The sequence below is a fragment of the Loxodonta africana genome, chromosome X (genome assembly GCF_030014295.1).
Source record: "Loxodonta africana isolate mLoxAfr1 chromosome X, mLoxAfr1.hap2, whole genome shotgun sequence".
NCBI lineage: Eukaryota > Metazoa > Chordata > Mammalia > Proboscidea > Elephantidae > Loxodonta > Loxodonta africana.
In genome coordinates this window covers 62298110-62311795 of record NC_087369.1, presented here as the reverse complement: position 1 = coordinate 62311795, position 13686 = coordinate 62298110, and the positions used below count along the sequence as shown (strand labels likewise).

General features: G+C 46.8%; 1 protein-coding gene across 2 annotated transcripts; it reads right to left on the bottom strand.

The window, feature by feature from the left end:
* Window positions 1-5890: 5890 nt before the first annotated feature.
* On the bottom strand, window positions 5891-12511 carry MAGED1 (MAGE family member D1). 2 transcript variants are annotated; one of them, XM_064278294.1, is made up of 13 exons: window positions 12357-12462; window positions 11782-11855; window positions 10460-11167; window positions 9183-9851; window positions 8993-9056; window positions 8690-8769; window positions 8427-8518; window positions 8118-8197; window positions 7982-8024; window positions 7656-7718; window positions 6968-7082; window positions 6277-6662; window positions 5891-6100 (listed from the first exon to the last, which is right to left on the bottom strand). In XM_064278294.1, the coding sequence occupies exons 2-12, from the start codon at window positions 11824-11826 to the stop codon at window positions 6285-6287; spliced, it is 2337 nt and encodes a 778-aa protein (XP_064134364.1). In that variant the 5' UTR covers window positions 11827-11855; window positions 12357-12462; the 3' UTR covers window positions 5891-6100; window positions 6277-6284. The 2 variants fall into 2 exon arrangements, with proteins under 2 accessions (XP_064134364.1, XP_064134365.1); XM_064278295.1 differs by having other exon boundaries at window positions 5891-6662; window positions 12357-12511.
* Between the last annotated feature and the right edge of the window lie 1175 nt (window positions 12512-13686).

Sequence of the window (13686 nt, the reverse complement as noted above, 5' to 3'; positions counted from 1 at the left end):
TAGGAATGTGTTGTTTAGTTTCTGTTATTGACTTCTAACTTGGTATATTTTGGTCATGGAACACACTCTGTATGATTTCAATTGTTTAAAATTTTGAAGTTTGTTTTACTGCCCATCATATTATGGTGAGTGTTCTTCTGGTGCTTAAAAATAATGTATATTCTGCTGTTATTGGGTGAAGTTTTCTATCGATGTTGATTATTTTTGTTGGTTGATGTTATTGTTGAGTTTTTCTATATCCTTGCTGATTTTCTGTCTAGCTGTTCTATCCATTGTTGAGAGAGGGGTGTTGTAGTCTCCAACTATAATTGTGGGTTTGCCTTGACAGTTCCTTCAGTTCTCCTGTCAGTTCCTTCGGTTTTTGTTTCAAATATTTTGCAGCTCTGCCTGCTGCAAACACGTTTAGGATTGTTATGTCTTCTTGGTGGATTGATCACTTTATCTTTATGTAATGTCTCTCTCTGCTCTGGTTATACTGTTTTCTCTGAAGTCTAGTTTATCTGAGATTAATATCGCCACTGCAGATTTCTTTGATTTGTGTTCACATGGTATATCTTTTTCTATCATTTTCTTTCAATCTACTCGTATCATTATAATTGTTCATTGAAACATTGCATGATGATTGGTTTGAAGTCCTTGTGAGATAGATTTAACATTTGTGTCATCTCAGTGTTGATGTCTGTTCTCATTCAAATTGAGTCATTGGTATGATGAGTGATTTTCTATTTAAACCTGGGCATTTGGGGTATTTTGTACTGAACAACATCTTATTTAAATCTTATGTTTTAGTAGGCTTCCCTGACACTGTTCTTGTGAGTGAATGGGGACACTGCTTTATTAGTGCTAGGTGGGAGTGAAAATTGAGGTTCTTCACTTGGCCTTTGTTGATACCCAGAGAGCTAGAGGAACTTCTTGTTACTGCTGCTCAGGGTTGTGAGTTCAGGCTCCCCACTAGGTTTCTGCTGATACCACCCTGGCTGGGGGAGGCAGAAGTGCCTTGTTACTGTTCCTTATGTGACCTCCACTGACACAGTGAAATTGTGGCCTTGTTACTGTTAAGCGGTGGTGATAGTCCTGACTATCCACAGGCCTTCTCTGACACCTCCCTAGTGGGGAAATGGAGGGAAGTGGGTAGAAGTCCAAGCTCCCACATGATTGCAACTGATACCACAGTTAGAGTGGGAGTGGTGAACTCCTTACGCTGGGAATTGGTAAAACTTCTGACTTTCCACTATGTCTCCTCTGACATCTCCACAGTGAGAAGGGAGAAGGACTCCTCATTTCCATCCTCCTCTCTTGATCTCCATAACTTTCAGTGGGATGGAACTAGCTACTAGTCCTGGCCTCTTGCTCATCCTTCTCTGACACCACCCCTGCAGGGTGTGTATGTGGAAATCTAAGCTCTCTACTTGGCCTTTGCTAAGGGTGGGCAGCAGGTTTTTTTTTTTTTTACTGCCTGTCATATTATGGTACATGATCTGTGGGTGCTTAAAAATAACATATATTCTGCTGTTATTGGGTAGAGTTTTCTAATGATATTGATTATGTCTGTTAGTTGGTGTTATTGTTGAATTTTTCTATATCCTTGCTAGTTTTCTTTTTTCCTGGAAGAGGCAGAAGTGCACTGTTACTCTATGGTGTTTGGCAGTTGTTGACTAAAAGTTTTCTATCTTGCTTGGATGACCCTATCCTGGTCTTTGGTGTTTCTGGATTGCCAGCTTCTCCAGTATTCAGTCTGGAATATATGAGACAAAAAGAAAACCCAGGGAAACAACTGATTTGTTGTTCCTCAGGTTCTGAGGTCTCTAGCCAGTCTGCCTCTTCTCTCCAACTGTCAGAGTTTTCTTTTGTTTGTTTTGTGTATAATTTACAGGATTTTTTGCTGTACTTTGTGGAAGGAAAAAAGAAAATTTCATTTACATCATCTTTCTGGAAGCAGGAGTCCCCCACATGACTTTAAACAATATTTTCACTACATGCCCTAACACTAAGCTTAAAAAACTAACTCAAATATTGAAATCTAGGTAATAGTTTTGTTGTTGTTGTTGATTTGGTTTTTTGTTCAAAAAGTGCGGGTTAACAATTCTGAAACTACTTTCTGGGTAGTCTAGCACTGAGACGTATGTATTCACTCTGGTATATATATATATATATATATATATATATATATATATATATATATATATATATATGTATGTAACATATATAAAATAGGAATCCTGGCTGCTAACCAAAATGTCGGTAGTTCTAATCCACCAGCTGCTCCTAGGAATCGCTATGCGGCAGTTCTACTCTGTCCTATAGGGTCGCTGTAGTTGGAATCAACTCGACGGCAATGAGTTTTTTAGTTTTTATGTAATAAATAATGAGAGCCAGATTTCTCACTGTCAGAGAAGGGGGTTGCAAATATAGAAAGACAGAAGGTTGATATGAATATCATATTGGACTGAATTGACAGGAACAGTATGAACTTATGCTTTTTAATATAGATATAAAATAGCTATAGATGCATAGGTTTTTTACAAATACCATTACCTATTGAAAGAAACTAGCGCTCCTTGAAGAAATGTGATGGGATTTTGCACATGTAATTAAAATCCCAAATCAGTTGTCTTTGAAATAGGGATAGATTGACACAATAGTCACAACATTGGACTCAAGCATACCAACGATCACTAAGATGGCACAGGACTGGGCAATGTTTTGTTCTTCTATACATAAGGTCACCATGAGTTGGAGCTGACTCAACAGCAACTAACAACAACAGCAACAAACCTGGGTGAGCCTGACCTAATCAGATGAGACTTAAAAAGGGGCAGAACTCTTCCGGGCAAGAGATATTTGAAGCATAAGATGCATGGATATTCTCCATTACTGGCTTTGAAGATGAAGAGGGCCATGTGGCAAAGAATGTGGGAGGCCTCTAGGACTTAAGTGAATCCTCTAGCTGATAGCCAGAGAAGAAATGGGGACCTCAGTCTTACAGCTGCAAGGACCTAAGTTTTGCCAACAACCTGAATGATCTTGGATTCATATTCTTCCCCAGAGGCTCCAGAAAGGAATGCAGCCCTGCTGACACCTTGATTTTGGTCTTGCCTGATCAGAGAACCGAGCCAATCCATACCTGGAGTTCTGACCTACAACTATGAGATAATAAAGGCTGCTGTTTTAGTCACTCAGTTTGTGGTAATTTGTTATATAGTAATAGAAAACTAATAATAGTCTACAAACCGTCTACAAAAGTAGATGAGTAAAATACAGTATTAGAAAAAAAAATTTTAACAATTGGTGCTTACTGAATTTCCATATAATACCCTACATTTCCCAAACACCTTTGCAGTTTTGGTGGGGTCATGTGACTATCTCTGGCCAATGGATAGAATTGATATGTTAACCTCCAGGACAAGACACCTAAGAGCCTTTATATATTCAAAATAATTTGTGACAAGCAGTCCTGGGGAGGTTTCCTCTGGTGGAGGTGGGACTTGTGGACCTAGATAACAGGGAAAGCCTGGGATGGCCTCTAAATGAGAGGTCTGGCCCCAATTTTCTCTATATCTATCAGAGCACCAAGCTGCAGAAGGGCTCACATGCAGCAAGATTTGATTTTAATAGGTTTGGTTGAGTGGGGAGTGGGGAAGGTGAAAGACATAGAAAACTGTAGTAGGAGGCCCAATGGGGACAAGAAGAAGTGTAGATTGTGGCCAGATGGAAGAATGGCCTCAAAGACCAGCCTGGGCAGTTAAACTCTTTCTTGTACCATTAGTTAGCCATGAAAGGTTTGTGAGCAAGGAAGGAACCAACTCAAACCTGTTCTGGGGTGTGAACAGGGCAGAATGAAGTACTGAAGGCTGAAGTAGGGTGTAATCCACCAAGATGGAACTAAGAGACTTCAACAGGCATTGGGCCTCCTTTGGCAGCTGCAGGCCCCATTGATGTCTTCCTCCTCCTTCTTCAAACTAGAACGCCCTAGTACCCTTCCACACCTCTGGTGTTGCCTTAACCACATTGTCCCGTTAATAAATTTTACCTCGGACTAATCATTCCAAGGCAGTGGCCCCAGGTCTCTTCTACCACTCTGGCACCTAACATAGCTTGGAGGATCCAGAGCTCCATCGATATTTTAAAGATTGCTGTCTTACACACAAGAGTTGGGAGAGGCCCCAGAGATCATCTATATCATCTCCATCCCCACTTACAAATTAGCAACTGAGGGCCAGGGAACTCAGAGACTACTAGGAACAGAGCTGGTAGGATAGCCTCATTTGTTGTCTCTTAGGTCTTTCCCACACACCGCACAGCTAGTCTAAATTCCTCCCCTACAAGGCAGTCGCAATCTGCACAGTGTGGAGCTGTGGGTATAGGGAACAGGGATGGCACCTCAGGGAAAACCTGGGCTTGCCTTGGAGACTTACAGATGGAGTTGTTCTTTTCTGAGGCTGCAAAGTGGAGTCCATCTACCTGAATATAGAGGCAGTGAATATACATTGGGAGAAGCTTGAAGTATGTGGGAGACTCTGTGGCCTAGGCTGACTGTGGACACAGCACACAGTAAAAGTCCCTCCTTCACAAGAAAGCCCCCCAAACTCCACAGATCCTGGATGTTTTTCACCAACAGGTGAAAAACCAAAAGAAATGCAGGAATAGCAGCCTCATGGTGACCCAACATATACAGAGAAGAACTGCTCCATAGTGTTTTCAAGGCTGTGATCTTTCGGAAGCCTGTCTTCCGAGGTGCCACTGGCTGGGTTAGAACCAGTAACCTTTTGGCGAGCAGTTGAGTGCTTAAACTGTTTCTCCATCCAGCGACTCCCCAGCCAAAAAGGCCTCAGGCTGATATCCCCCCAAGGCCCACCTGAAGAAGGTCAGGACACAGGCCTGGCTGAAGGAACGGAACATAGCAGTGAGGGTAAGGCACAGGAGACGGGCTGGGGCCCTACACTTCTATCCTCTTCGTATTAATCCTGGGCTCTTTTTTCAGAATGTGGACACCACCTGGGAACCCGAGGATGTTCTAGACACTGTCCTTGTCCAGTACTAAGCCCTGCCCAGGAGGCCAAACTGCCTTTGCTCTTTTTTGTTCTATCGCAAAGAGTTCCTACCTCTGCCCTCACCCACATGCCCTGGGTACCACCAAGCCCCTGAGGAAGATCTAGGTCTTATTTCATCTTCAGGGAGAGAGATGTTTCCAACAAAGACTTCAGCAGCTTAAACCTGGTCCCTGGTGTGTCACAGCCAAAAGGCCACCTAAGCTCTACTTGGAGCTTTATCTTACTTTCTCAGATCTTGTTCTCTAAGCAACAAAGGCTCCTCTTTTTCCATTCAGGAGGAGAGAAATCATCACGATGCTTCCTTCATTATCCATAAGACCCCGTCTGTGTGATGCGGCCCTGGTCTGGTGGAGACGGGTTTGTGAGGGCCTGCCACTATCCTGGAGTTATTTCACTTTCCTCATGGATGACTCAACTAACAGCCTCCCAGACCATTGATCTCTCATCTCCTGGGACCATCATCTTCTCTCCCTTCAACCATCCATCATGGGCCTTGTCATCACCTGAATTTCTAACCACCATCCTGTTAAATACAATTTTCTGACCACCTACACCCTCCTGCATTATTCCACCTCTGTCACTGTCAATCCAGAACACCTAGCAGCGTATCTATCACATATTAGATACTTCAGTGATATTTACTGAAAAATCATACTAGTTCTTGTACCTCACTGACACGTATGTCCTTTGACCCTTACTTTGTTTTTCAACCCATTAACCTGCTCTGCCACACTTCCACCTGTTAGAAGCTGATTTTCCCTTTAGCCTAGGCCAAGGCCCTGTTTCTCCCAGTTAGGCAAGTCGATCTCTCAACATAGAAAAAAAGGGAGCACATCTAATTCACTTTGCAATTTCAATGTTTATTTCTGATACCAAAACTTGACAGCAACACAAGGAAAAAAAAAGCAATAGACAAGGAACAGCAAACACTTCCTCTTGCATGCCACTTTCAGTCAACAGGGTGTGGCTCTCTAAATAGCTGTGTTTAGAAGGAATCTGAGGCTTCAGCCTCACTCAGGGGAAAGACTATTGCAACTGATTAGTAATATCTGTGAACATAAGAAAAAGTAAAAAAGATCAATGATACCTGTCAAATAGTATGGAATATAAATTCCAAACAGTACTTCACTCATTTTCCCACCATTGATTTCATATGACTCCCAGTTCATGCACATAAATACACCCCCAAGGACACTAACTGGCCAATTCAAAGTGATATACCTACCCAACATCTCATTCAACCCAGAAGAAACCAATGGCACCAAAGTTGGCAGCGAAGTTGGCACTGGGTGCACCACCAGGGCCAATAATTGGGCTGGCAAAGGTTTGGGGAAATCTGGAGCGGGCATTCTGGTGGTATCTGGCCCAGAAAGTAAATGGGATTCTGGACCAGGGATCTCCAAAATCTCCTTCCTCATCCCAGGTCAGCAGCTCAAACTCAATGTCATCCCAGCTCCAGGGCCCAGACACGGCCTCATCTCCAATCCCCATGCGGGTTCTCGCCTCAGCCCGGGCTTCAGCCTCAGCTGCAGCAGCATCCAGAGCATCCAAGGCCTCATCTGCAGCCTCCATGAACTGTGCAGTCCAGTCACGAGGGTCTCTCTTCTGAACCTGAGATGAAGAATAGAAAACAAAACAAAACCAAGGAGCGGCTGGTGGATTCAAACTGCCGACCTTTCGGTTAGCATATGTAGTAGCTCTTAACCACCGCACCACCAGGGCTCCAAAAACATATTAGTTGACATATATTAAGTACTCACTACAAATTAAGCACTATACGTTGTGCTGTTGTTTACATAATAATAACAATACATAAAACCAGTAATGAGGCAACCGTTATGTGTCATATCTAGGGTCTTATCCCTGCTCTTGGCCTTTCCCAGTCAGTGTCAAGACTGGAGCAATTTCTCCATTACCTCTGCAATGAATCTCAGCACTTTCATCTTGCTAGTTTCATGGTAGGAACGAAGGCCCCAGAGGAACTCATACTCAGGGGGATTGCTGTTGGGTACTCGTCTGTAGTCCAGGTACCTTAGAAAAAGGGAAAAAAAAGTCTTTGTGTCTATCCAGGCAGATTCAGGAACCCCAGATTTCAGGTAGTAACTCCCCCTCCAGACTCACTGCTAAACACAATTAGGGTATTTACCCTCTAACAGTCAGACCTTCAAATTACTGTGACATTGGTTCTACACTAAGCAGTCACTCAGAGTTGCAGCGAAGATTGTGCAGGGTGCTGAGTCACAGAAAGGACAACACTTAATCTCACCCCTGTCACAGCCTCTGCATGTGGTTATTACAATTTTGTCAATGTGCCACAGATAGGCTCATTGCAAATTATACTGTATTGCAAAAACCTCAGCTTGGCTCAGCCTTGGGAAGGTCTACCCCAGGGATGTTGGACAGGCATCACTTCTAAGACAACTATACTGTAGAAAAACTGAACTACAGAAATTTCAAAACATTTCATTTCAATAAATACTCCTGAGTACATGTTTCTGTGTATATATGTGAATGGAGAGTTAGTGTAACGAGCTTAGATGGAGTTTCTGGAGCAGACCAGCACACAGAGCTCATGAAGACCAAAGCCTTTTAAACATCACTTACTTCTGCTTTACAAATTCGTAAGTGAGAAGCTTCCTGAGATCTCCAAGGAGGGGATGTCTGACCCTGATAGTTAAAAAAAAAAAAATCTATAATCAGAGACTACGACAAGTGCTCAAATGTGGGTAGATCATTTACAAGCATGGAAGAGCTTTTTAGCACAAAGTTCAGATAAGAAATGAAAGAAGATGCAGAAAATTCGGGACTGTTTCCCCATCCACCCAGGTCAGACCCCACCACCAGACCACCAGGCTGATGCAATCCTGGCACCATCCTCTGTTGCCAAAGGATGATACAAAGAAGCAAGAGCTGACAGGGCTCAGTCATACCCAGGACGCAGTCCCATTTTGCGTAGTGCCTCCCAGAGGACAGCTGTAATGGGAGGCAAGGGGAGACAATGGACAGAAAATGAGCACATGGAAATCAGGCTGTGGCTAACCCCCAGCTATAGGTCCAGCCACTCACCCTCACTGGCACGGTTGCCATTCATGAAGATAACACCCAGAATCACCAAGAGGAGACCCAGCTTGGGTGTGTCTTTAGTACTAAAAGAATAAAAAAAAAGAATATATTTTCAGCAGCCATTTTGATAAGAGACCCCAGTCAGCTCACCCATCTAGCCTCTCTAATATTCCTTGGCAAGGGGAGAATTCTACCCTGGTTCTGCACATGACTTATTATATGACCCTGAACCTTGGACCTTGACCTACTTGAAACTCCCAGAAAAAAAGCACCACTGAGAAAGGCAATGTTCCACCTCCTTTCTCATCTTACGTTCCCAGTATTCCAGCCAGGGACTCCGGGGTACTGATAAGAATATACAGGTGTTCTTCTTTGTCAATTTCCTTCAGCTGGATCCCAAATTTCTACAGAAGGGAGAAAAAAAGACTACAAAATTACAAAATCTAGCACAAACTACCCATAGGCAGTCACTCACCTCCCTTCGAGACTTGCCCTAAACTCTCAGGTGGAACCCCATGAATCTTTGAAATCGAGACTTTCACCATCATTCTTGTCCCTCAGGACTGCCTTCTCACCTTCTCCAGGACAAAGCACGCACGTTCAATGATCTCTGGATAAACATCTGTGTATTCACGGATGATATCCCTCAGCATTTCTGTAGGAGAGAGGAGGGAGCATCTGAGCTGAGCAGGGACCACATAGCTCCAGCCCCTTTGCCAGGCTTGCTGAGGGTAGCACAGCCAGGATCCTCAACAGGTGAAAAGGACCAGCCACGTAAGGAGGGAATAAATATGAAGGGAACATATAAGCAAAGGGATGCTCAAAGAACATGGGACGAGGGAGAGGGCAGAGCTCAGGAAGGGGACACTGATGCCTACCTGAACGTTTGATGGGCACCTTTGTGTAGTCTTTAAGCATAAGGTACTTGACCAACTTATTTGCCTAGGAAGGGAGAAAGAAATCATTATGCTTATGATATTTTTCGTAGAAAACTTGGACTATAGGTGAGAGGAGAGCAAAGAAAAGAACAAGAAAGGGGAAAAGTGACTGGAGTGTTACAGCTCTTACTCTTTCCTGAAGAAGGGCCACATCTCGGGGCTGCGAGGCACCCAGGTTCTGTGAGGCACGTGAGTTGGGGGAGGGGCGCAGGTTTGGTGAAGGTCGAAGGTTTTGCCAGTCAGGTGGAATTGGCCAGTCAGTAGGGATCCAGTCATGTGGGAGTGGCCAGTCAGTGGGAAGCGGCCAATCAGGTGGCAGCGGCCAGTCGGGCGGCAATGGCCAGTCCAGAGGGCCTTGCCAGTCTGGAGTGCCCTGCCAGCTCGGTGGGGTCTGCCATCCAGGTGAGGTCTGCCATCCAGGTGGATTCTGCCAGGCCAGTGGGTTTGGCCAGACAACTGGGCCAGGCCAAACAATGGGATTAGGCCAGATCACTGGGTTCTGCCAGATCACTGGGTTCTGCCAGATCACTGGGTTCTGCCAAGCAACTGGGTTCTGCCAGGTTGGTAGGGTCTGCCTAGCTGGGGGGCTCTGATGTGCCAATGGGGTCTGCCTGGCTGTCTGGTTCTGCCAGCCTGATGGGTTCTGCCAAGCCAATGGCGTCTGCCAGAGCACGTTGGGTGGTGCGCCAGGTGGGTTCTGAGTGGTCACTGGAACTGGTGCAGACCTCCAAGTACCTGAAGTCAGTGGGACCCACCTCTGATCCCCACTGCTGTTTTCTTCCACATTCAAGTTATTAATCTGCATCATCAGAGAGAAAAAAGGTCAGGGGTCACCAGATGGTTCTATGTCCTCACCCTAACACTTCTGGGAAAGCCTCCTAAACCCTCACCTGTAGTGACAGCCTGACCCACTAGCCCCAGGCTTGTCTTTCACTATCTTCCAGGCAGGAGTTTCATCTCCGAATCAGGCCAGGAACAACCCAAGGGTGGGGCCTGAGGCTTCTCCTCTTCCTGTGTCCACCACTGGCACTGCTTGTACCACCCTGGACAAGTCATATCACCTTTCTGGGACTCATCTTCCTTCTCTGTAAAACTGGGACTATAATCCCTAGCTGATAAAGAGTTACCTTCAAGATTTAATTGAGATAATTTGTATAAATGTGGCTAGTTCTAGGCCTAACACATGGTAGCTACTATCAAAACACAAATAAAATTATATCCATGTTGTAAGCATTGTCTTATCTCATCAGTCTGTGGACACTCTGAGGAAAGAAACTATCACATTTACCTCAATATCCTCTACAATCTAACAGAATACAGGCAATTACATTTTTTGTTTATAACAAATGAACAATCACAAAGAAGAAAGGAGAGTCCAAACCAAAGTGGACCTAGCAGGGATCTCACCTTACGGGTCCTCTTGCCCCGAATTATAGTCCGGGACTCCAGATTCTGAGCCTGGGAACCATCTGCTGATGCCTGTGCAGCTGCACCCTCAGGTTCAGAGATACCTGGGTTGGTCTCTATGTCAGCTTGGGAAGTAGCCGTCTTGGCCTGGTTAACATTCTGGGTCTGGGTATCAGCTGTTGAGGCCTTGGTGGTATCATTCCAATCCTTGAAGGCTGTCCTAGTTTGGGAGTTGGTCATCTCACTGGCATTGGGAGACTGAGAGAAATTGTAGGTGGCATTTGGACCCACCGTGGTAGTGGCATTCTGGGCTTTAAAACCCATCTCGGATTTGTTGGTGGTTGCTGCCTGGGAAAAATCATAGGCAACATTTGGGCCCTTTGTGGTGGCATTCTGGGGCTTAAAGCTTGCCTTAGGTTGGGTGTTGGGCATTTCCTTGGCATTAACAGCCTGAGAGAAATCATAGGCACCATTTGGGCCTTTTGTGGTGGCATTCTGGGCCTTAAGGGCTGTTTTAGGCCTAGTGGCAGCTGCTACAACATGAATGTCAGTCATCTCCTTGGCAGACGGAGGTTGTGAACTCGGGGGGCTTGCATTCAGCCTGCTGACAGCTGCTGTGGCCTGGTTGGTAGGTGGAGCCTCCGAAATCTGGATCGCCTCCATAAGGGTCTGCATAAGCAAGGCACTGTCTTCCATAGAGGCTTCAGTCTGTAAATACGGGGTGGGGGGAGGGGATTAAATCTCTGGGCCTCTGAAGGAGGAGGAGTGGGAGGGTGTGAGGAGCAGACAGGGGAGGTGCAGGTGGCCAGCTGGTGCAAAAGGAGGAGGGCTGAGGTGGAGACCTAGGGGGCCTGACAGGAGCAGAACCACAACAAAAGTGGTGGTGGTAGGGGCGGAGTGAGAATGAGGGTGAAGCCTACAGTAGGACTTCAGGGTCGGAGGTAGAGTGAGTTGAGGAGAATAAGGAAGGGTCGCAGGGAGTGGGGAATGCAGGAGACAGGGGTGGTGGAGGTGGAGGACGGTCTTGGGGGAGGCGGAGGCAGACTGCTCTACAAGCATCAGGACTCCAGAAAAAAATGGTTCCTCATCCAACCTGCAGTCTCTGGGCAGACTGCCCTGACTATTAACAGGGTCTCCCCTTTCTCTGAGCAGGGACTGATGGCTGAAAAGGAACGCCCCCCCCAATAACCGATAAGAATTTGAAAGTCAACAGAGTCTAGGCACAAAGAGGGCAAAATCAGATTCAGGCATTTGGGTGGCCAAAGGGGCCCAGGGAGAACTGGCGGCTGGGGAAATGGTGGGTTAGGGAGCTGAAATCTCACCTGGAAGCCGAGGAGGCCTGCACCACAGTCCATTTTCTGAGCCATGGCTCCAGTCCCTCTGGCAAGAGTGGAGCCTGGGGGGGGTTGTGGGGGAGGAGCTGGGGGTTAAACTGGAGACGGCAAATAGGAAGGTCCGAATTGAGGGAAAGGGTCTGTGGTTTGATTACGGGGGCGGATGAAGTGCCGAATATGAGGGGAACCGGCCAGATCCGGGCGGGAAAAGTGAACTGAGTGTCCAGATGGAAATCCCGAGAAACTACTGAAGGGATTCCGGTTGCAGATGAGCGTTTTGAATTCGGGATCACATCGGGATTTGGGAAGTTGAATGGAGGTTTCGAATTAGAGGGAATCGTGTTACAGTAGAGATCGAGGTCGAGAAATCTGTGGAGATTTCGAGCGATGGGAGGGACTGGACAGGGGTTCAGATAGCGAACAGGGCTTCTGAGTCAGGGAGGATGGGGTGGGGAATGTGAATCGAGGTTTGAGGAAGGGGTTCAGAATCCGGGATAAGATGATAAAAAAAAATGGGGGCCCGCACCAGGGGGCAGATGCCCTGTCTGGGGGCTAATTCTCACCTTGCCTCAGGCCCCAACCCCAACCCCCTCGTTGTCTCCCTTCTTCAAGACTCAGAGGATCTGGATTGCAGTGCTCGGCTCTCAGCAGCCGCACCCTCTCCCTGTCCAGGAGAAAATGCCAGCGCGGCAGCTTGGGCGACCCCGCCTCTTGGCCTAATATACCACCCACCGCCTCAGGTCGTTGTGCGCATGCGCACACGCTGAACAACCAACTAGAGTCCCGCCCGCTTTTCCAACAAAAGCTTCATCCTGAAAATCAAGATGCGCATGTGCACTGGAAGGCAGTCCCGCCCCTTTGCCAACACACCACTCCACCACCAACCAGATCGACAGTATACAACGATCCCTCCCTTTACGCTACATCCCATCCCTCAGCAGATGCGCAGTGCCTCTTGGCCCCACCCCTTGCCCCACACACCAACCCCCTACCTTTTCCGCAATGCGTCTATGTTCTATCCCACCCCTCTCAAGGCTCCTCCTCTCAGGTCCGCGTGAATCTCCACCCCCTTGCCCGGCGCTCCTTAGGTTACTATTGATGAGGTCTCTTCTATGTGAGGTCTCTAATTGCAACAAGTGCTAGACCCAGAAAAAGGAATGGCCAGAAAGGATACACTACTGGGGGAAGCAGTTATCTGTGCCTGCCACGTGACTCTACATGGCTTCCTTACTAGCTCCCAGACTAATGTAGAACATTAGTTTCTTCCCTGCCATTTTGCGCAGCCCCAGCTGGATTGTGTGTGTGCGCGCGCGCGTGTGTGTGTGTGTGTGTGTGTGTGTAGGGGCGAGGGAGGGGCAAGCTTGTACAACACAGCAGGATCTGTCCGGGGGCTTGTTTTCCTCTCGCAGCTGCCCTAGGTGGTGGATGTCAGCATCCCCATTTTACAGATAAGGAAGTTGAGCTACAGACAAGGTGAATGAACTACACAAGGCCACAGTAAACAGAAAATACAAAATTTGTGCCTGGGTCTTTCAGACTCCAACGCCATGTGCCGCTGGTTGGGGGTGACAGCCCCCCAACATCTGTCCCAAAAAGCCAAGCTTTGTGTTCCTGGTGGTCCAAGCTCATGCTCTGCCTTCAGGAAAATTCAGGTAGAGAACCCAGCCCCGCCCCCTGACTGCTCTATGTGGGTCCATTCAGATGTGGGAATTGCTCCAAGGGAATAGCTCCACTGTCAGGTCTCTTAGTTGTGAGTGGCATGAACACATTGTCCCAGAGGCCTCCCTGGTGCTCACTGGAGCAGCCAGGACAATCAGGCCCTTGTGCGTCTGAGCCATGGGAAACCCTAACCTAGTGTAAACCCTGGTTCCTTCCAGGGCTGGGGCCTGGGGC